General features: G+C 45.5%; 1 protein-coding gene and 1 pseudogene across 1 annotated transcript; both read right to left on the bottom strand.

Moving 5' to 3' along the window:
- Positions 1–1,367: 1,367 nt before the first annotated feature.
- LOC147978617 (uncharacterized) lies at positions 1,368–3,281 on the bottom strand. Its single transcript, XM_087514822.1, has 4 exons — positions 3,150–3,281; positions 2,615–2,855; positions 2,480–2,536; positions 1,368–1,918 (listed from the first exon to the last, which is right to left on the bottom strand). Exons 1-4 carry the CDS (start codon positions 3,279–3,281, stop codon positions 1,368–1,370), a joined length of 981 nt encoding a protein of 326 aa, XP_087370948.1.
- Positions 3,282–12,019: 8,738 nt separating this feature from the next.
- LOC125547987 (large ribosomal subunit protein eL33w-like) lies at positions 12,020–17,274 on the bottom strand (annotated as a pseudogene).
- Between the last annotated feature and the right edge of the window lie 4,378 nt (positions 17,275–21,652).

Genomic DNA, 21,652 nt, shown 5'->3' with positions numbered 1-21,652 from the left:
TTTGGGTTCGATCTTGCGGTGTCCTTTCCGAGTGACAGAAGGGGCAGCAAGGCACGTATTGTATCGTTGCCATCGAGGATAACAAGATGGGGTTTTTATCATATTGCATGAAACTATCCCTCTACATCATGTCATCTTGCTTAAGGCGTTACTCTGTTTTTAACTTAATACTCTAGATGCATGCTGGATAGCGGTCGATGAGTGGAGTAATAGTAGTAGATGCAGGCAGGAGTCGGTCTACTTGTATCGGACGTGATGCCCATATACATGATCATACCTAGATATTCTCATAACTATGGTCAATTATGTCAATTGCTCAACAGTAATTTGTTCACCCACCGTAGAATACTTATGCTCTTGAGAGAAGCCACTAGTGAAACCTATGGCCCCCGGGTCTCTTTCTCATCATATCAATCTCCATCACTTTATTATTGCTTTGCTTTTACTTTGCTTTTACTTTTTACTTTGCATCTCTATACCAACAATACCAAAAATATTATTTATCATCTCTATCAGATCTCACTTTCGTAAGTGACCCTGAAGGGATTGACAACCCCTAAGCGTGTTGGTTGCGTTGAGCTATTGTTTTTGTGTAGGTATGAGGGACTCGCGCGTAGCCTCCTACTGGATTGATACCTTGGTTCTCAAAAACTGTGGGAAATACTTATGCTACTTTGCTGCATCATCCTCTCCTCTTCAGGGAAATCCAATGCAGTGCTCAAGAGGTAGCATTGGGACGCTGGCTGGCCGTCTTGCTACCTTTCTCTTTTTTTAACACAACAACAGAATACAAAATAAATAAAATAACATACACAATATAAAATCTAAATAAAAATACCTAGACACACAGTAAAAATATCCCTATAGCTATAAACTACAGGAACGCTAGTTCCAACACTAATGCAATTTTGTAAAATCCTTTTTATGCAATAGGCCACACAAACAGTAAAATAACACACAAATAAAATACTTTTGAGATTAATAAAAATACCAGAACACATCAGATGAACTGGAAATAATATTCTGGGCATTATGAACATTTTTAGAACAGGGGAGAAGTCATGTTATATCTACTCCAATAAATTGCCTTTAGTTGCATAATGATTCGAATATTGCAGAAAGACAAATAATGCATGGAAAATGTGAGATGCATATGAATGATATAATAACATCCTAATTTAGGAAATTGGGATGTTACAAACCTACCCCCCTTAAGATGAATCTCTCCCTCGAGATTCGGGCTATCTAGCAAATAGGTGTGGGTGATCTTGCCTGAGATCTTCCTCTCGTTCCCAGGTGGCTTCTTCCTTTGTGTGACGATCCCATTGAACCTTGCATAACTTAATTGTCTTGGTGCGAGTAACCCTCTATGATGTCTCCAAAATCCTAACAGGTTTCTCCTCACATGTCAAATCACTCTCCAACTGAATTGCCTCAAGTGGCACTGTGTCCCTCAATGGAACATCCATCATCTCTGCATGGCACTTCTTCAACTGAGATACATGAAACACATTATGAACTCTTGACAAGGATTCTGGCAACTCCAGCTGATAAGCTACCTCTCCTCTACGCTCCAAGATCTTGTAAGGCCCCACAAAATGTGGTGCTAACTTACCTTTAATTCCAAACCTCTTAATTCCACGAAGTGGTGAAACTCTAAGATATGCACGGTATCCTTCCTCATATGTCACCTCCTTACGTTTCACATCTACATAACTCTTCTGCCTGGACTGTGCTATCTTCAGCCTATCACGAATCAACTTGACCTTCTCCTCAACATCTCTGATCAAGTCTGGTCCAAAGAACTGACGCTCTCCAACCTCATCCCACATTAATGGTGTCCTGCACTTTCTACCATACAATACCTCAAATGGGGCCATCTTCAGACTAGCCTGATAACTGTTATTATATGAGAACTCTGCATAAGGTAAATTATCATCCCAACTGGACCCATAGTCCAAGGCACAAGCCCTCAACATATCCTCCAAAATCTGATTTACCCTCTCTGTCTGCCCATCTGTCTGTGGATGGAAAGATGTACTAAACTCCAGCCTGGTGCCCAAGGATTCGTGTAACTGACGCCAAAATTTATATGTGCACTGAGTACCTCTATCAGACACTACCTTCCTTGGAACTCCATGCAGACAAACAATTTTAGACATATAAATCTTTGCTAGCTGAGCACTGGTATAAGTAGTCTTTACCGGGATGAAGTGAGCAACTTTAGTCAAACGATCGACAACCACCCAAATAGAATCATATCCTGACCGAGTCCTGGGTAGACCTGTAATGAAATCCATACCAATCTCATCCCACTTCCATTCAGGTATAGGCAATGGTTGTAAGAAACCTGCTGGCCTCTGATGTTTTGCTTTAACTCTCTGGCACACATCACATGTTGCAATATATCCAGCAATTTCCCTCTTCAGGCTAGGCCACCAAAATCTTTCCCTCAAATCCAAATACATCTTAGTATTACCTGGGTGAATAGAATAAGGTGAATCATGCGCCTCCTGAAGAATCAACTTCCTGATATCTGCATCCTGAGGTACACAAATACGCTTCTCAAATCATATGGATCCATGTTCATCCTCATGGAAACCTCCTGCCTTACCTTTAGCCATATTCTCTTTTATCTCAGAAATCTCCTTATCACCCTTTTGAGCTTCTCTGATCCTACCAAGCAAAGTAGGCTTTACCTCCAATGTTGCTAAATATCCCTTAGGAACCATCTCCAACCTGAGATTCCTGAACTGCTCACATAACTCTGGTGGCATATCATCAATATTAACTGCATTAACATGGCTCCTACGACTCAATGCATCAGCAACGACATTAGCCTTACCAGGATGATACTGCACATTCAAATCATAATCCTTAATAAGCTCCAACCATCTCCTCTGCCTGAGGTTCAAATCCTTCTAAGTAAAAATATACTTCAAGCTCTTATGATCAGTAAATATATCACAATGATTACCAATAAGATATGGCCTCCAAGTTTTCAATGCATGCACAACTGAGGCTAACTCCAAATCATGTGTAGGATAATTATGCTCATGATTCTTAAGTTGATGTGAAGCATATGAAACAACTTTACCTTCCTGCATCAAAACACTCCCAAGTCCTTGACGAGAAGCATCACAATATACCTGGAAGTCCTTATGTATATCCGGCAGAGTTAAGACTGGTGTTGTAACCAAACGCTGCTTCAATTCCTGAAAGCTGGCTTCACATTCATCAGTCCAAACAAATTTATTTTCCTTCTTCAATAATTCAGTCATAGGCTTTGCAATCTTGGAAAAGTTCTCAATAAACCTCCTGTAATAACCTGCAAGGCCCAAAAAGTTGCGAATCTCTCCAACTGTCGTGGGTGTCTCCCACTCTGTAACTGCAGCAACCTTAGATGGATCAACTGCAACTCCATTACCTGACACGACATGTCCAAGGAATGCTACCTCATCCAGCCAAAACTCACATTTGCTAAACTTGGCATACAACTGATGTTCCCTCAATTTCTCCAATACCAAACGCAGATGCACCTCATGGCCCTTCTTATTCTTGGAGAACACCCCTGTTCAAGAATTCATCTGATTAACTAGTTAACTTGCTGATTAATCCCTACTCATAGGGTCACCGAGTAGCCGATAAACTGATAAATCGTCCGATTAATTGATTAAATGGCTGATTAACTTGCCGATTAGCCTATTAATCCCCTACTCGCCAGCCAACCGAGCAGTTACGAGTTAACGATTTCCTCAACAATGGATAACACCAATATATCATCAATGAAAAGAACCACAAATTTATCCAAGAACTCCATAAACACCTTGTTCATCATATTCATGAAGTATGCAGGAGCATTAGTCAATCCAAATGACATAACAGTATATTCATACAACCCATACCTCGTAGTCAAAGCGGTCTTTGGAATATCTTGCTCACGAATCTTCAATTGATGATAACCAGAACGAAGATCAATCTTAGAAAACACAGTAGCTCCCTCCAACTGGTCAAACAGATCATTTATCATAGGCAAAGGATACTTAGTCTTAATGGTTATTGATGAAGCTATGTACCTAGGGTAGGGTCATGGATCTGTCCGACATACCCTCCCCAAGGACATCTCTAAAGGAACCAGGAGCATTCGAAGAAAAATCATCATCCACTCGACCATGAAGCTATGTTCCACTCGACAGTCTCGAAGACACTCGACCGTATGGACAATCACTCGACTACCAGAAGATCTAGAGCCACTCCACTCTGCAACGGTTGGGAATTAAGTCATAGCTTTATGGGTCATTATGTATCTTTATGGCAGGCGTTACTAGTAATGTCTCCATCTTTATGCACCTTAAACCCTTTGTAACTGAGGGCGGGAGGGGTCTGGCGAACTATATATAAGCCACCCCCTCCTCAGGGACAAGGGTTCGCCCCCCTATAACACACACGCATATAATCCAGTCGACCGCCTCCGGGCTTCGAGACGTAAGGCTGTTACTTCCTCTGAGAAGGGCCTGAACTCGTAAAACTTGTGTGAACAACTCCTCCATAGCTAGGATCTTGCCTCTACATCCCTACCCCCATTCTACTGTCAGACTTAGAACCATGACAGTTGGCGCCCACCGTGGTGCAGGTGTCTTAGCGACATGTTGGAGAAGTTGTGATTTTTCCGATCCCCTTCAACATGGTTTCAGGCGGAGGTTTGGCCAAGGGCCACGAGATCCGTCTCGGTGCACTTGTATTCATCGCCGACGACTCCGCTTGGCTCCAGGAAACGCCACTCGACGTTGAGGCGCTACCCATCCGCGGGGTAACGCACTGTCGCGCATGCGACCGTGGCGTCCTCCTGCGGCAGCCATCGACTCAGTATCGGTCGGCTCCCATACTGACCTCCCTCCCTGCAGCCCGCGGGGGCAAACGTTCTGGCCGGTCGAGGCTTCAGCGGTGGGTGAGGCATGCGGTGGCTCGCCAATCAGCCACCCCCCAGGTCGCGGCAATCGGGCCCGACGAAACTCTCTACGGCCTGTTCGAGCTGCCGACTGGCTTCGTAGAGACCGCATCCGAGTGTGACAGCAGCGACCCCACGGCGGAAGTTTTGATGGTCAATGGACCACGTAGTCCTCGTGGCTTCACCCGTGAAGACGGAGGTGATGGTGGCGGCGATCCGTCCTGTGTCCACGAGGAGTACCGACCCGAACCCCTCTCTTCACAGAGGAGGGAGGAACTTCGCCGCCGGAACATGGATGCACTTCACACTCCTATCGTTGGAGAAACCCCTAAGGCCCAGGCCTTGGAGGAGGCACGCCTGGCCAACTTGGCTGAGCGCACTCGACTAGATAACCTCCAGCGCGCACTCGACGAGCGTGCTCGGCAGCGTGCTCCTGAATCGAGTTGACATCAACTTTTTCCACCTCCAACTCAGGTATACCGAACTCCAATCCAGGATCTTGCAGTTACGGCCCGAATAGCGGAGTCAATTCAACCTTCCCTGTCAGAAGCTGGTCGAGGTTTGGTGCAGATCCGAGCTTTGCTCCGGGCCACGGGAGAGCAGAATACAGTAATATCTCAGTCGTGGAATAGGATTCACAGTAGATCCGTAGTTGCGGACACAGTCCAGTCGGCTCACAGCCTGAGATCGCCCCCGAGGCATGAGGGACGTGGAGACCGACGACATCAGTACAGAAACCATGAGCAGTATGATCACCTACTCGATCACAATGATCGTCGTCGAGGTCCCATGCCTCCCCCAAGGAGTGGATCATACGTGCCTCGGCAGCAGGATGACAGACGCCCTCACAGTGGTGGGCGAAGGATTCCAGTCGATCCCAGGGAACCAGGCTTTGATGCGAGATCTATTCTCGTCCAGGGTCTGGTCGACAGAAACAGAGCTCACAAAGAAGGCCCCGACAGAGATTTTCCAACCGGCAGTAGAATGCATGTCTCAGGCCCAGAGTGCTTCAGCAGAGCCATCAGGGCTGCGGTGATTCCTCCCAACTTCAGGTTGGCGACTGGAGTCAGTAAGTTCACTGGTGAGTCCAAGCCTGACACTTGGCTTGAAGATTACCGAGTGGCTGTACAGATCGGTGGCGGCAACGATGAAGTGGCCATGAAGCACCTTCTTTGATGCTACAGGGCTCGGCCAGGGCGTGGCTGAATCAGTTAGCTCCTGGTAGTATTTATACTTGGGAATATCTTGCTCGAGTATTTGTCAGAACATTTGAAGGTACTTGCAAGCGGCCAGCAGGGTTGATAGAATTACAGTGTTGTGTTTAGAAACCGAATGAAACTTTGAGGGATTATATCCAGAGATGGATCACGTTGCACCACATAGTGGAGAATGTGTCAGATCACCAAGCAATTTGTGCCTTCAAAGAAGGCGTTAAGTATCGGGAGTTGAATCTGAAACTCAGTCGGACAGGAGATATGACTCTGACTTGGATGATGGAGATTGCCACCAAGTACGCCAATGGTGAAGAAGAAGACCGACTCCGGAGTGGCAAACACAAAACAGTCGCCCACAAAACCGGGGGAGGAAACTCCAGTCAGAAGCAGAAGCGCAAAGCCGAGCCAGCCGCTCCTAGTGAAGCCTTAGCCGTGACTCAAGGGAAGTTCAAGGGGAAACCAAAAGGACCGTGGAACCCCAAGAAAGTAAAAGATCAGGATGGAAATGATGTGCTAGATTTACCATGCCACATTCACACCAAGAAAGATGAAGAGGGTAATTTCATCTACCCAAAGCATACCACTCGACAGTGTCGACTCCTAATCTAGCAATTCCGAGAGAAGCAGCCCAAGGAAAAGGAGAAAGAAACAGACAAAGTTGAGGATGGGGAAGAGGACGATGATGGTTACCCCCATGTCAATTCCACTCTAATGATTTTCGCTGACGTTGAGAGTAAGAGTCGACTAAAAGTCATCAACAGAGAAGTTAACATGGTTGCTCCTGTGACACCCAATTATTTGAAGTGATCTCAGACTGCCATCACATTCGACCAGTCTGATCACCCAGCGCACATAGCCACCCCTGGGAGGCAAGCGCTTGTGGTCGACCGAGTAGTCGAAGGTACTCGATTGACTAAGGTTCTGATGGATGGTGGCAGTGGCCTGAATATACTGTATGCAGAGACGTTGAAAGGAATGGGCATTCCGATGTCCAGACTCAGTGAAAGCAATATGAGTTTCCATGGATTCATCCCTGGCAAGAAGGCAGTGTCACTCGGCCAGATCGCCCTTGATGTAGTGTTCGGTGATTCCAAGAATTACCGCAAAGAAAAGTTGACATTTGAAGTCGTAGATTTCCAGAGTGCTTATCATGCTATTTTGGGTAGGCCAGCTTATGCACGTTTTATGGCTCGACCATGTTACGTGTACCTCAAATTGAAGATGCCTGGTCCCAAAGGGGTGATCACTATCACTGGCAATCGAAAGAAAGCAGAAGAGTGCTTCCAGAAGGGCTCAAAGATCGCCAACGCATAGATGGCAGTAGTGGAATTGCAGGAATATCAAAAAAATGCAGATCCGAGTGATCTGTTACGAGCTAAGAAGCCTGCCACGGATTCAGCATTCCAGTCGTCTGGCTAAACAAAGTCGATTCACATTCACCCGATGGACCCCAATGCTGCTCCGACTCACATTTCAACAACACTCGACTCCAAATAGGAAGAAGCGCTCATCCAGTTCCTCCATGAGAACTGGGGCATCTTTGCATGGAAACCTTCTGACAGGCCAGGTGTTCCTAGGGGATTGGCTGAGCATCGTTTGCGAGTCGACCCAAAAGTGAAACCAGTTAAAGAACATCTTCGACGGTCCGCTGTGCAGAAGAGGAAGGCAATCGGTGAAGAAGTGGCTCGGCTCCTGGCAGCTGAGTTTATCCGAGAGATTTACCACTCCGAGTGGTTAGCTAATGTTGTCATGGTCCCAAAGAAGGACGACTCACTTCGCCTGTGCATCGACTTCAAACATATCAATCGGGCCTTCCCGAAAGATCATTTTCCTCTCCCTCGCATCAACCAAATAGTTGACTCGACTACGGGGTGTAAGCGTTTGTCCTTTTTGGACGCTTATTCCGGGTATCATCAGATCCGTCTGTATGGACCCGATGAGGTAAAAACAGCTTTCATCACCCCGTTTGGGTGCTTCTGTTATGTCACTATGCCATTCGGTTTGAAGAACACTGGAGCCACATTCATGCAGATGATTCAGAAGTGCTTGCTCACCCAGATCAGTCGGAATGTGGAAGCATACATGGATGACATTGTGGTCAAGTCACGTAAAGGTTCCGACCTACTGACTGACCTTGCTGAAACCTTTGTCAACCTCAGAAGGTATGATATCAAGCTTAATACATCGAAGTGCACGTTTGGAGTTCCAGGCGGAAAATTACTTGGTTTTCTCATTTCCGAACGAGGGATCGACGCTAACCCAGAGAAAGTGGGTGCCATACTCCAGATGGAACACCCTGTGCGTGTGCACGATGTCCAGAAGCTTACTGGTTGTTTGGCCGCCCTAAGTCGATTCATTTCTCGCCTCGGTGAAAAGGCACTGCCTCTTTACCGACTGATGAAGAAGTCAGACAAGTTCGAGTGGACTCTTGAAGCTGATGCAGCATTTGCAGAGCTTAAAGCCCTTCTTTCCACCCAGCCGGTGCTTGCTGCTCCAATCAGCAAAGAGCCTTTACTGCTTTACATTGCAGCCACTGGACAAGTCGTCAGTACAGTACTTACGGTCGAGCGGGAAGAAGAAGGAAAAGCTTACAAAGTTCAGCGCCCAGTATGCTATGTCTCCGAGGTTTTGACTCCATCAAAGCAGAGATATCCACATTATCAGAAGCTTGTTTATGGGATCTATATGACCACGAAAAAGGTTGCACATTACTTCTAGGATCACTCCATTACAGTCATCAGCAACGCTCCATTATCAGAGATTCTGAACAATAGAGATGCAACTGGTCGATTGGCAAAGTGGGTGATTGAACTTTTTCCTTAGATATCAAGTTTGAGGCAAATAAAGCTATTAAGTCCCAAGCAATAGGAGATTTCCTCGCCGAGTGGATTGAACAACAACTGCCGACTCAAGTTCACTCGGAGCACTGGACCATGTTCTTTGATGGTTCCAAGATGCTGAATGGTTCTGGTGTTGGGCTGGTACTGGTATCCCCCCGAGGAGACAAGCTCAGATATGTCCTCCAGATTCACTTTGATTCCTCCAGTAACGAAGCAGAATATGAAGCACTCCTGCATGGGTTGCGTATGCACTACAAGAAATATGTCAACTTGTGACCACCACTATTGGTCACTGAATGGTCACAAATTTTCATTTGTGACCTTTTTGTGACCAAAAACATAAGGTCAAAAGCTGGCCGTCATAAACTGACATTAGCGACCTTTCTTATGGAATGGTTGAAGATGTTTATGACCAAAATACTTCTACTGTGGCGTTTTCGTCACTAGCAACCTCCCCAGGCCACGTAGGCATCCAGCGTGGCAATCTGATGTGGCACAAGATTCAGCCCGGTCCAATTGGATTTTCTACATGGGCCTAGCCCAACAATTTGGCCTTTTTAATGTATTTTTTCCTGTGCTTTTATTAGCTACATGGGTCTGACCCAGTAATTCGGCCCATGTATTTTTTTAGGCAAGCCCTTTTAATATATGTATTGTATGCTAATTTTGGTTAGCTACATGGGCCTGGCTTACAATTTGGCCTTTTTATTTTCTAGCGCACAACATTTTGCCGTCAATTTATTTTTTATTTCCAGCTTTTTTTCCTAGCTCCTGTTTACAGATGGGTCCCAAATGTCAGATTTTTCACAGCTTATTAATAAGGAATACATATATGTATATATCAAACAGACAGAAGAGAGAAAACATATGAAAATCTTCAAATAACAGCTAAAATAAGTTTATTACAATATGCTATACAGAACAGAACACGTGAAACTACATACACTCATTCACATCACACAACCAGTTTGCATACACTCATTCACATCACATCAACCAATTTAACCATCGAATCTTGTATACCCAGGAACTTCCGCTTATGTGCAGACCTACAGGAAGGGCATCTCTCCAGCATCATCTCTCTCCAGCATTCACTGCTTCGCACTTGGCTTCACGGCTTCACACTCAGAAAAATTAGGACTGGAGCTCCTGTAAAAGAGTGAACATAAAGGAAAAAAATTAGGCTTGGAGCTCCTGAAAAAGAGTGAACGCATAAAGGAAAACAAGTAAGAAAACTATACAGGAAAACAAGTAGAGTGTATTGAGCATATATATGTTGTCCCTGGAAGGCGATGAAACCAGATTATCATAAGTCACGGTTTAAACATCAAACCAGATTTACAAGTGAGCATGGCTAGAGTTCACAAAAACAATCCAAATCCAAAACTTAGGGGTGGCTGGGAGAACATAGAGGGGACGCACCGCTCTAGCAGAGGGCGGCGCCGAGGACTGAGTCGTCGTCAATGCTTCTGGTGCGCTCCAGTCGCCTACATGTCAGGAGTTTTGTGACTCGTGAAGATACATCTATGCACCAAAGCAGCAGTTCATTTACCAAAAGAAAATAATAGTTCAAGCATCATGGTACCAACACCAATTTATCGATAGCTCAACACCAAAAAAGTAAGTTAAATTGAAAATGCCATACTCAGACCATTTCATCCTCAATACACGTAATGTGTTGTGCACTCTACACATAACAAGCAGGCTACTAGAAATTACTACAAGGAGAACACACCTCATATACAGAATTCACACTTGACAATTACAATAGGCACTGCACATATATGGAGAGGTTTAAAAATAAAACTCGGGATTTAGGCATGTATGGATACTAATTGCTCAACTACATGAGGGTAGCCAGTTCGCTGTCACATACAGAAAAGCATGATTCAGATCAACACCATAACAGAGATTGCTAAACCTCAACAGTGGCGTACTTATATACAAACAGAGATGATAGCGACACCGTACTACTACTACTTGAAAGATTGGCAGTGAGGCTTACCCATTGGCGAAATAGTCAGATGAGGACACCTCATTGTACTTCATGAGCATGCCTGGGGGCCAAACAGGAATATCAAAGCAATTGCATCCAGATTCTATCTTCTACAAATCACAATAAACTCCAGTCACATTGTGTAGTATCAAATATAAGCAATAATGCAGCAGCTGAAACCACTACCTTACTAGTTTGTAGAAAACCTCATGATGTAATATAAACATCCAGATACAAACATGTATATAACTGCATATTGATGGATCTTGAAAGAAATAGTCCATATACACCAATAGACATCCATATACAAGCATGCATGTAACAGCAGAATATCTGCATATTGATGAATCATGCAAGAAATAGTCCATCTACACCTAAATTAGTAGTACTTAATAAAAAAAGGTATGCTAATAAGCTAGTTCTTAGATCCAAAACACACAAGGATATGATCCACACATGCATCGATCCTCATCAGACAGACCACAAAAGAAACATTTCAATTCACAAGCTTCTGTCATGTATAAGACATCCATATAAAAAACATGTAAACAACTGTATATCGATAAAATCGTGAAATAAACAGTCCATCTACATCTCAACTAATACTAGTACTTGATGAAAAGTAAGCTAATAAGCTAGTGTTTTTCCCTCGGTCCAAACACACAGAGATATGACCTACCTGTGCATCAATCCCCATCAAACAGACCACAACAGAAAAACATTGCATTTCACAAACTTCTGTCATGCATAAGACATCCAGATACAAACTTTCATATAAGAGCAGCATATATAGATGAATCATGAAAGAAATAGTCTATCTACTCTCGATGGACACACTGCACAAGTCCATATACTTTAGGCATGTTATATATTGCGACTACACTTGGAATTCTATAACATAAATCCTAGTCATTCTCAAGGCGCAGGAAAAAATGCAACACACATGCTAGAGTAAAATCACACAGAGCAAAGCAACAGCCTTAAACAAACATCATCGGCGATAGTGCAGCAGATGCTAACTTTAGATGATGCTCGGGTACATGAACACTCTGACCTTGCGCCCTTGCACACAACGCAAAGCAACAAACAGCCTCAGCAAAAAAGCACCATCAAGAAAACTAAGGGCGGGCAGGCACTGACCATGGACTCGGCGGGGAGGTTGGACTTGAACTGGGCGCGGACGACACCGGAGTTGCCGTGCGGGCGGGTGATCTTGCCCCAGAGGCAGCGGTAGTGGGTGTCGTCCCTCTATGAATGAATATAAGACGTTTTAGATCGCTTAATAAGCAGCACACTGTCCAGATGCGATATTAGAGGAGATGTTTTATGCTACAAGAAGACTATGCAGAAGTAACAGAGTTGATTGTAACGCCCTCGATGCGGCTATAGCTCCCACGTGTCGAGGCACGACTTAGAGACATAACCGCATTGAAAGCAATGTCGCAAGTCAGGCAATCATTACAACATCCCATGTAATATATAATAAAAGGGGAAGATACATAGTTGGCTTACACTCGCCACGTCACATCAAAGTACATAAATAACATCCAGCATACAAACACCCATGGCCCGACTACGGCGCCAAAATAGAAGCAAAACCCAACATGCGACAAGGCCCCGAATCAAACCCCAACTAGGCACCACTACTGATCATCGGGAAAGGAAACATAATAACGCTGAGAGTCCTCGTCGAACTCCCACTTGAGCTCGTACTCGTCACCTGGAGCGAAATCACCTGGACCTGCATCTGGAATTATAGTATCTGTGAGCCACAGGGACTCAGCAATCTCGCACCCTCGCGATCAAGACTATTTAAGCTTATAGGAAGGGTAAGGCAATTATAGGTGGAGCTGCAGCAAGCGACTAGCATATATGGTGGCTAACTTATTCGCAAAAGAGAGCGAGAAGAGGAGGCAAGGCGCGAGCGAGAATCTAGAGGAACAACCTGTGCAAGCATAACTCCAACACCGTGTCCACTTCCCGGACTCCGCTGAGAAGAGGCCATCACGGTAACACACTCAGTTGATTCATTTTAATTAGTTAGGGTTCAAGTTATCTACAACCAGACATTAACAAATTCCCATCTGCCCATAACCGCGGGCAGGGCTTTCGAAAGTTCAATCCCTACAGGGGAGTCCCAACATAGCCCATGACCAGCTCTCACGGTCAACGAAGGAATAGACCTCCACCCGAGACACACCGATCAGACTCGGCAACCCGGTACAACAAGATAATTCGACAGGTTAAAACAAGACCAGCAACACTGCCTGAATGTGCCGACAAATCCCGATAGGAGCTGCACATATCTCTTTCTCAGGGCACACTCAGATGAGACATTCTACGAGTAAAACCAACCCTCAAGTTGCCCCGAGGTGGCCCCGCAGTCTACTCGGTCGGACCAACACTCAGAGGAGCACTGGCCCGGGGGGGTAAAATAAGATGACCCTTGAGTCTGCAGAACCCAAGGGAAAGAAAAAGGCGAGGTGGCGAATGGTAAAACCAATGTTGGGCATTGCTGGACAAGCTTTAATCAAGGCGAAATATCAAGGGGTTCCCATTATAACCCAACCGCGTAAGGAACGCAAAAATCCGGGAACATAACACCGATATGACGGAAACTAGGGCGGCAAGAGTGGAACAAAACACTAGGCGAGAGGCCGAGCCTTCCACCCTTCACCAAGTATATGGATGCATTAAGATAACATGGCAATATAATGATATCCCAACAAGTAAATAAAAGGTGTTCCAACAAGGAACGGCCTCCAATCTTCACCTGCAACTAGCAACGCTATAAGAGGGGCTGAGCAAAGCGGTAACATAGCCAATCAACGGTTTGCTAGGACATGGTGGGTTAGAGTTTCAACATGGAAACTGGGAGGCTGACAAGCAAAAGGTAGGCATCGTAGCATTGGCATAGTAAAGAGCGAGCGAGCTAGCATAGCAAAGATAGTAGTGATTTCGAGGGTGTGATCATCTTGCCTGCACAGTTGTCAGAGTTGACTGGATCCTTACAAGCAAACTCAACGGGCTCCTCGGTAGAGAACTCGTCTCCCGGCTCTACCCAAACAAGACAAACAAGCAACAAGGATACAATCAACCACATGCAAGACCAAGCAATATGATGAAATGAAGATATGCTATGCGGGATGCGATGCGGGATGTAAAATGCAAGATATGACAGGAAATGCATGAACCTGGCCTCAACTTGGAATTACAAGGGTGCCACTGGAAAGATGAGATGAAATCGCTTGAAAACGATATAAAGAACGCCGGAATCGGAGTTACGGTTTGGAAATGGCAAGCGTTTCAAAATTGACACCGGTGTGCGATTTACAGAAGGTAGGCATCTAAATGCAACGAAGTGAACATGCTATAGCCACCAAACATGACAACAAAAAACATTGCAGGGATGCACACAAGATGCTTAACAAAAGACTAGCACTGAGCCACGGCCAATTCATCCATTAAGAGGTTCAAACAAGCATGGCAAAAACGCAAATGCAAAACAGATTCCAGACTTTGTGAAATTAACACTTGTCTGAAATTTCAGATCACGAAGCCCTCTTCGGAGCAGCAAAACAACATGATACATGACCTGATTAAGACAAGTAAGAGCATGGAATGGACATACTCAACAAGCTTAACAAAAGTCCCAAAGTGACCTGGGGCCAAAAGGGTTCACAAAATATACTAACGGGCACACGAACATAGCTAAAACACAATCAGTTTTCAGACTTGGTGAAAACTGAGACATGCTGAAATATAACTCACGAAGGCATGTAAACGAGCTCGATGCACTCACTACGGTGCAAGTCATGGAAAGGCAAGCATACATACATTAAGAAGGCACAAAATACAAGCTAGACATGACAAGAACAATGGCATAGCATGCACGGATCAACTACAATAGCATCGGCAAAATCGCAAACAAGTTGACGATCTGCCCAGATTCACCACGAAGCAAAAGTAGAGATCGATTGACCCAAGATCAGGTGCTCCAAAATTGCAAACAAAGACATGGATGGATATAGCATAACATGATTGACAAAACTCCTTTAATGATCATCCTCAAAAGAGGCACGGATCACTAGGAAACAAGCTGAACATATGGCATCATGAACTAAATAATCCCAGACTTAGTGAAAACAACTAAGTCTCTGAAAACAGATTTCCCGGATGCCTCACTTTGCAAGCTTGCACAATTCACCACACACATCCTAAAAATGCATGGGTTGCACCTCTAGAAAGAAGACAAAAACCTTAACAAAACATAGAAGGACTCACAGGCATAGCATGCTCACAATAATAATGGCAAAAATGACAAAAGTCTAAGATGAACTAGCAGATCTGACAATTAACTCATGAAGCCTCCTTCTTACAGCATTTTGGGCATCAAGATGAGCTCAAATGAAAATGATGCAATGGAATAAAATGATGTACTCGTCGAGACGAACATTTTGATATATTATATGCCCAAATCGGAGCTACGGATGCAAAGTTACGGGGCCTCGAACAGGAGCATATGGAGTGAAATTTCTGGGACTTGGACGAATTTTACCCTCGCGGAAAAACTCAATGGCGCGGAAAACGAGGTCCGCCGGAGCTTTTGATGGAGCTGAAGAGGAAGACGTCGGCGCGGTGCGGAACTCGCCGGGTCGGAGCTGTGGACGTGCGGATCCGGCACGGTGGAGGTGTGGGGCGGCTCCGGCGTCCTGGATCTGGCCACAGGCGGGCAAACGGGCGGCGGGGCACCTACGGCCGGCAAGGTGCAGTTGCCGGGGCGCGGCTGCGGCGATGAGGAGCTCCGGCGCGACGAACCTGCAGGCCGCGGGCGCGGCCATGGCTGCGGGTGAGAGGAGAGGCGAGGTGAGGGGAAAGAGGAGGCGGCGGCACGAGTCGGAGCTCACCAGCGACGAGGCGTGAGGCACGGCGGCGGGACGTCAGGCGGCGGCGCTAGGGTTCCGGCAGAGGAGACGGCGGCGCTCGGGCGTGGGCCTCGCGCAGGCGGCGGCGGTTGGCGGGGGCTCCGCGCGGGCCGAGCGGGCCGCGGCGGCGGTCGGGCGGTGCGCAGCCACGTGGCACGCTCTCACTGGACGAAGGCGGCGGCGGAGAACTGTCCGGTGACAACCGGACGTGTCCGGGCGCGCGAGGGGGAAAATTAGGGTTTCGGGGGAGGAAGGAGATCCGAAAAATGGGGGGTGTCTATATAGGCATAAGTGGAGTTAGGAGAGTCCAAATGAGGTGCGGTTTTCGGCCACGCGATGGTGATCGAACGCTCTAGGACATGGAGCAGAGTTTGGTGGGTTTTGGGCCAAATTGGAGGGGTGTTGGGCTGCAACACACACGATGCCTTTTCTGTCCCTCGGTTAACCGTTGGGGTATCAAACGAAGTCCAAATGATACGAAACTTGACAGGCGGTCAACCAGTAGTAAACCAAGGCCGCATGACAAGTCTCGGTCCAATCCGGAAATGTTTAATCCCCACACATGAAAGAAAGCTAGAAATGACCACCGGAGGAGAACGAAGCGCCGGAATGCAAAACGGACAACGGGGAAAATGCTCGAATGCATGAGACGAACACGTATGCAAAAGCAATGCACATGATGACATGATATGAGATGCATGAAAACGAAAACAACACACGGAGACAAAGACCCGAACCCGAGAAATAAATATAACTTAACGCCGGAAACGGCAAGAGTTGGAGTACAAAAAGGGAAAGTTACATACGGGGTGTTACATTGATATGCAGAGAACCTGTCATCGTCTATTACTACTAGACACGCCGGACAGGATCAGCTGGCTAGCGTGCCCCGTGCGCGAGCCAACAGGGCACCAGCGGTCAATCGGCTAGCTGGACAGGATGCAGACAGAGGAGGGAGAGCCGGCCGGCCCGGAGACGAAGCGCGAGAGGGGATCCAATCGGAACCTCGGCCGGCCGGCCAGGGCGAGAGGAAGGGGTTGGGGGGAGTCCTTACCGGAGAGCAGAGCAGAGCGGAGGAGGCTTCTTCCGTCGCGGCGACACCGTACAACGCCACGTCTTCCTTGGTGTTCACCCCCTCGACCTGCACCAGCGACGTGCTCTCGTACTGGTTCGACTTCGACCTGCAGATCAACCCCCACATCGCCATCAGCGCGCCGCCCAATCTCACCATGAAATGAATCGCCAGATCCGGCGAGAGCATGGCCAAGAACGGGGCTTCTCACCTCTTGAAGCCGAGGATGGTGCCCCGGACGTAGACCCTGATGCGCTGCCCCGTGCGTCCCTTCACCATGGCGGCTACCGCCGCTTAGGTTTTCGATGGGATGGGGACACGGGAGGGGAGGGGAGGGGAGGGGGGAGAAGGTGGGGTGGGGGTGCGGGAGGCGATGGGTGGTGCGGCGACGAGGGGAGGCGAGGCGGCGAGGGGAGAGGGAGAGGGGAGGCGAGGCGGCGAGGGGAGAGGTAGAGGGGTGGCAGATCTGGATCTGGAGAGGGGTTGGGAGACGACGCTAGGGTTCGCGTGCGGGAGGGAGTTTCCTTTTTTTCAGACAAAGAGGGGGGTGAGGGAGAAAGGGCTGCCGTCGGATCTGGATCTGGAGAGGAGCATCCGACGGCGCTGAAGGCACGATCCGCGTGACATGCTCGTGGACCAATCAGAGACCAGTACACGTTATGACCATCTAAACTGGTCTTAATCAATTAAAAATAAGATGTTGAATCATATAAACAGTTTTATGATATGAGAATTCAAAAAAATAAAAACATTCTCATTGTGTCAGCAAATGTGACCTAGTTTTTTAGGAAAACTAACAAACATGGAATTGGAATAAGACAAATATCTTTAAAAAGTGTTATGAGAAATGAGTTTTTAGGGGAAAAATCATTTTCTATTTTCAGAGTGACAAAATTCTTTTTTTGTGAAGAATCTACCAAATATTTCTTTCAAAATGGCACCACACCATTTTCCAAAACTATAAGACAATTTATGTACAGTTGACCAAATCTTAAAATGGAAAATGCTTTTGATTCACCTCTCATTAAAAAGACAATTTATGTTTCAAAAAAGAATCCCTGAGCATTCTTTTTGTCTACTTTTTCACATGAAAAATTCAAAAAATGATCACATATTGCGTAAAAGGGTGCATTTTGGAATAGCAAACAATGTTGCCTAAGAAAGTTTTCATTTTCTTTGGACGAAAAAATCATTTTCCATTTTGTTAGTGCCCAAAAATGAGGTTTTTTTTAAGGACCTACCAAATAATTGTTGCAAAATTGGACCAAATCAATTTTATAAAATACTAGGTCATGTTTAATGCAGAATTGACCAAATAGTTGGGTGTCAAAAGTTTTTGATCCACCTCTGGTGAAAAAGACAAACTTCCGCCGATTCAGCTGGAAGTGGGTCAAATTTGAACTGTAGCTGCCTTGTAGTTTGCTCTTTATTTTTTCCAAAAATCATTTCTAGGTACATAAGTATCTATTTAATCAGAGAAACACCAAAAAAATTCCAAGATTCAACCACTAGCTAGGAATGGTCATTCCCGCCATTTTGACCGCATTTTGAAACGGGCATAAAAAGTTCAAAAAAATCAAAAAATTGGAAAACCTTCGCATTGTGTCATTATATATGACCAATTACCAGGAAAAATAATAAACTTGTAATACGGCAATTCTTTTAAAAAAAGTGTTATCAGAAATGAGCTATCATGCGTGAAGATTCATGGCTTTCAAGCCAAATGATCAATCCTATGCCCACATTCATGGCATAGTTTGTTCAAATGATCTCATATTGTGCACAAGGGTTCATATTGGAATGGCAAACAATGATGCCTAAGGAAGTTTTCATTTTCTTTGGATGAAAAAACCATTTTCCATTTTTTGAGTGCCCAAAAGGAGGGTTTTTTGTGAAGGACCTCCCAAATAATTGTTGCAAAATTGGACCAAATCATTTTTATAAAATACTAGGCCATATTTAATGCACAATTGACCAAATGGTTGGGTGTCAAAAGTTTTGATCCACCTCTGGTGAAAAAGACAAACTTCCGCGATTCAGCTGGAAGTGGGTCAAATTTGAACTGTAGCTGCCTTGTAGTTTTCTCTTTATTTTTTCTAAAAATCATTTCTAGGTACATAAGTATCTATTTAATCAAAGAAACACCAAAAAAATCCAAGATTCAACCACTAGCTGTAACATCCCAAAATTCTAAATTTTGGAATGTTATAAACAAATAGATAGATTTGATTGATTGTTTGATTGATTGCGTGAAATTGAGTGAAATTCGAATTCTTTTGAAAGTTAAATGAGAAGGAATAAAAGGACTTTCCCAAACTTTCATATTTGCTTTCTGATCTCTATGAATTCAAATGCTTTTCAAACACTAAACCCCGGAGAGAAGATGACATGACTTCTTCCATTTATTTAAATGACAAGGGGTGTTGAAAATATTTGAATTTCATTTGAAAATATTCCAATTCTGAAACTTTATGCGACTCAGTGATTTTCACGAGAGAAGATAAAATGACTTCTTCAAATTATATGAAATATGAGTTGGGAGTTTCAAAGAATTAAATTCAAAGTTCTTTGAATTTATTTTATTTTCAATTTGGAATATTAGATCATCATGCATATCTTATTTTCTTGCTTGTGGTCGATCCTAGAAATTTCACGCAGCTCAAGGACCTTCGGAGAGAGTTGGAGATTTCGTTATTTTCTTATTTGAGAGTTTTTCTCGAATTGGAAAAGAGGATCATTTGATTTATTTATTTCATCTTCCATTATTTTTCCGTTATCAAAAAAATATGAGAGAGGGAATAATATGACTTTCCCAAAATATAGGAAAAATGAAGATTTAATAAATAGATCAAATTTCGTTTTCCGGAGTTTATTTGCATTTTATTTGGATAGGGAAAAATGCGCGTTTTTGAAAATTTTATTTTAGGCCCGGAGAAAAGTTCATTTTGTTCGACTCATTTTTAGGAGTCGGGGAAAATTTACTTTATTAGTTTTGGAGTTCGATAGATTTTGTTTTTCTGTGTTTTTCTGCGCGCGGAACCGTTTAAAAAAAATAAAAAAATCCAGCAGCACGCCTTGGGCCAAAGGCCCAAGCCGCCGCAAGCCAAGCCGCCGGCCAGGAGGGCCAAAGGCCATCGCCGCGCCAAGCGCAAGGCACCAGGGAGCCGCCGCCTCTTTCTTTTAGGAAATCCTAGTAGGACTTTTGTCCTACTTCCGTTTATTCCGTTTCTTTTTCTAGATCTTTCCTACTCCGATTCTTATTCCTTGTTCCCTCCTCCAAGTAAAACCCCCCCTCCCCAATATAAATACCCAAGCAGCCCCCCTCTAAATCATCAAACCCAAAAGCCCCAAGCCTCCACCGTGCCCCTTGTGCACCGCGCCGCACCGCACCACCACCTCACCACCACCGAGCCGCGCCCCACCCCGCGCCTCTCACCCGTGCCGCGCCTCACCCGCCGCCGCACCACACCTGCGCCGCCGCCGCACCTTGCCGTGCCGCCGCCGCCCTGCGTCACCGCCACCGCCGCACCTTGCCGCGCCGCCGCCGCCCTGCGTCACCGCCACCGCCGCACCTTGCCGCGCCGCCGCCGCCCTGCGTCACCGCCGCCGCCTTGTGCACCGCCGCCGCCGCCCAACGCCGCCGTCGCCGCCGTTCGCTGGAGGTACCGCGCCGCGTCTCTTCTTTCCCTCGGTTCGGTTTTTCTTATAAACCGTTCCGATCCTTTTCTTCTCTACCGATTCGTTTTCTCTCCGATTCTTCGCCAAACCGTTCCGGTTTTCTAGATCGGTTTTCGTTCTTCTTTCTGACCGTTCGTTTCAACAAACGTGATCACCGATTATCCTCGGTTAACGACGCCCGTTCGTTTAACCGTTCTTCGTTTTCTTTCTCGTCGGATTTATTCCGCATTCTCTCCGATCGCGATCTCAGATCCGATCTTCTTTCTAGTCTTTTTTCTCGCCCGTTTATCGGAATCAGGTGATTCAAGCGCCTGGAGTTTCATCTCGAAACCGCCATTCCGTCTAATCAACTTGAACAAGTTTTTGCCCCAGTAAAATTTGACCTAGTTTCAACTTGCTCGAACCGAGTTGTTTTTCCGCCGTTTTCCGTCGTTTGTTCGGTTCTTTCTTTCTTTGCAACCGGAGTTCTTAAGTTGAACTATCTGGTTCGTTCTCTCATTCAAGTTTTACTTGTGCATTAGATGAGTACTTATTGTGTGGTTACTATTGTTTGCTTACGATAGATTGACCGGAGTGTGACGAGTAGATCTATCACGAGTTTTGAGTGCGAATCTTCTTCATCAACATTGCAGGCAAGTTCACACTTTGATCATACCTTTTCTACAACCCATGTTTTATTGCATTAGATCAATCCTCTCACACTGCATGATTAGGATCTAATTAAATTGTGGGATGGGAAGTAGATGAGGTAGTACCTATTACCTGTATTATTATGAAACCTTTGGGAGTTACTTCTACGTTGCTTATTATGCCATGCTATGCTAGTAGACGTGGATTGGGTGAGTGATATCCATGACAGATGTGAGATGATAATTTTAAATGGTTTATTTAAGGTGGCAACTTAAACACACATCTGGGTGGATTGAGGCACCTGATGTCTATCAGGACTTGCCTGTTTTTTTTGGACCGCCACCCAGGC

This window comes from Triticum urartu, chromosome 3A (assembly GCF_056163025.1).
Source record: "Triticum urartu cultivar PI428250 chromosome 3A, HENAU_Tu73, whole genome shotgun sequence".
In the NCBI taxonomy this organism is placed as follows: Eukaryota; Viridiplantae; Streptophyta; class Magnoliopsida; order Poales; family Poaceae; genus Triticum; species Triticum urartu.
The sequence above is the reverse complement of the archived record's forward strand: the minus strand, read 5'-3'. Positions and strand labels throughout refer to the sequence as shown.

What these genes read in the sequence shown, in the direction of transcription:
- LOC147978617 (XM_087514822.1), bottom strand. Translation starts at nt 3,281, where the DNA reads ATGACTGAATTATTGAAGAAGGAAAATAAATTTGTTTGGACTGATGAA. An exon ending in ATATACATAAGGACTTCCAG is followed by an intron (nt 2,856 to 3,149) that starts GTATATTGTGAT and finishes TTGAATGTGCAG; the next exon opens with TATCATCCTGGTAAGGCTAA. An exon ending in AAAAGAGAATATGGCTAAAG is followed by an intron (nt 2,537 to 2,614) that starts GTAAGGCAGGAG and finishes CTCAGGATGCAG; the next exon opens with ATATCAGGAAGTTGATTCTT.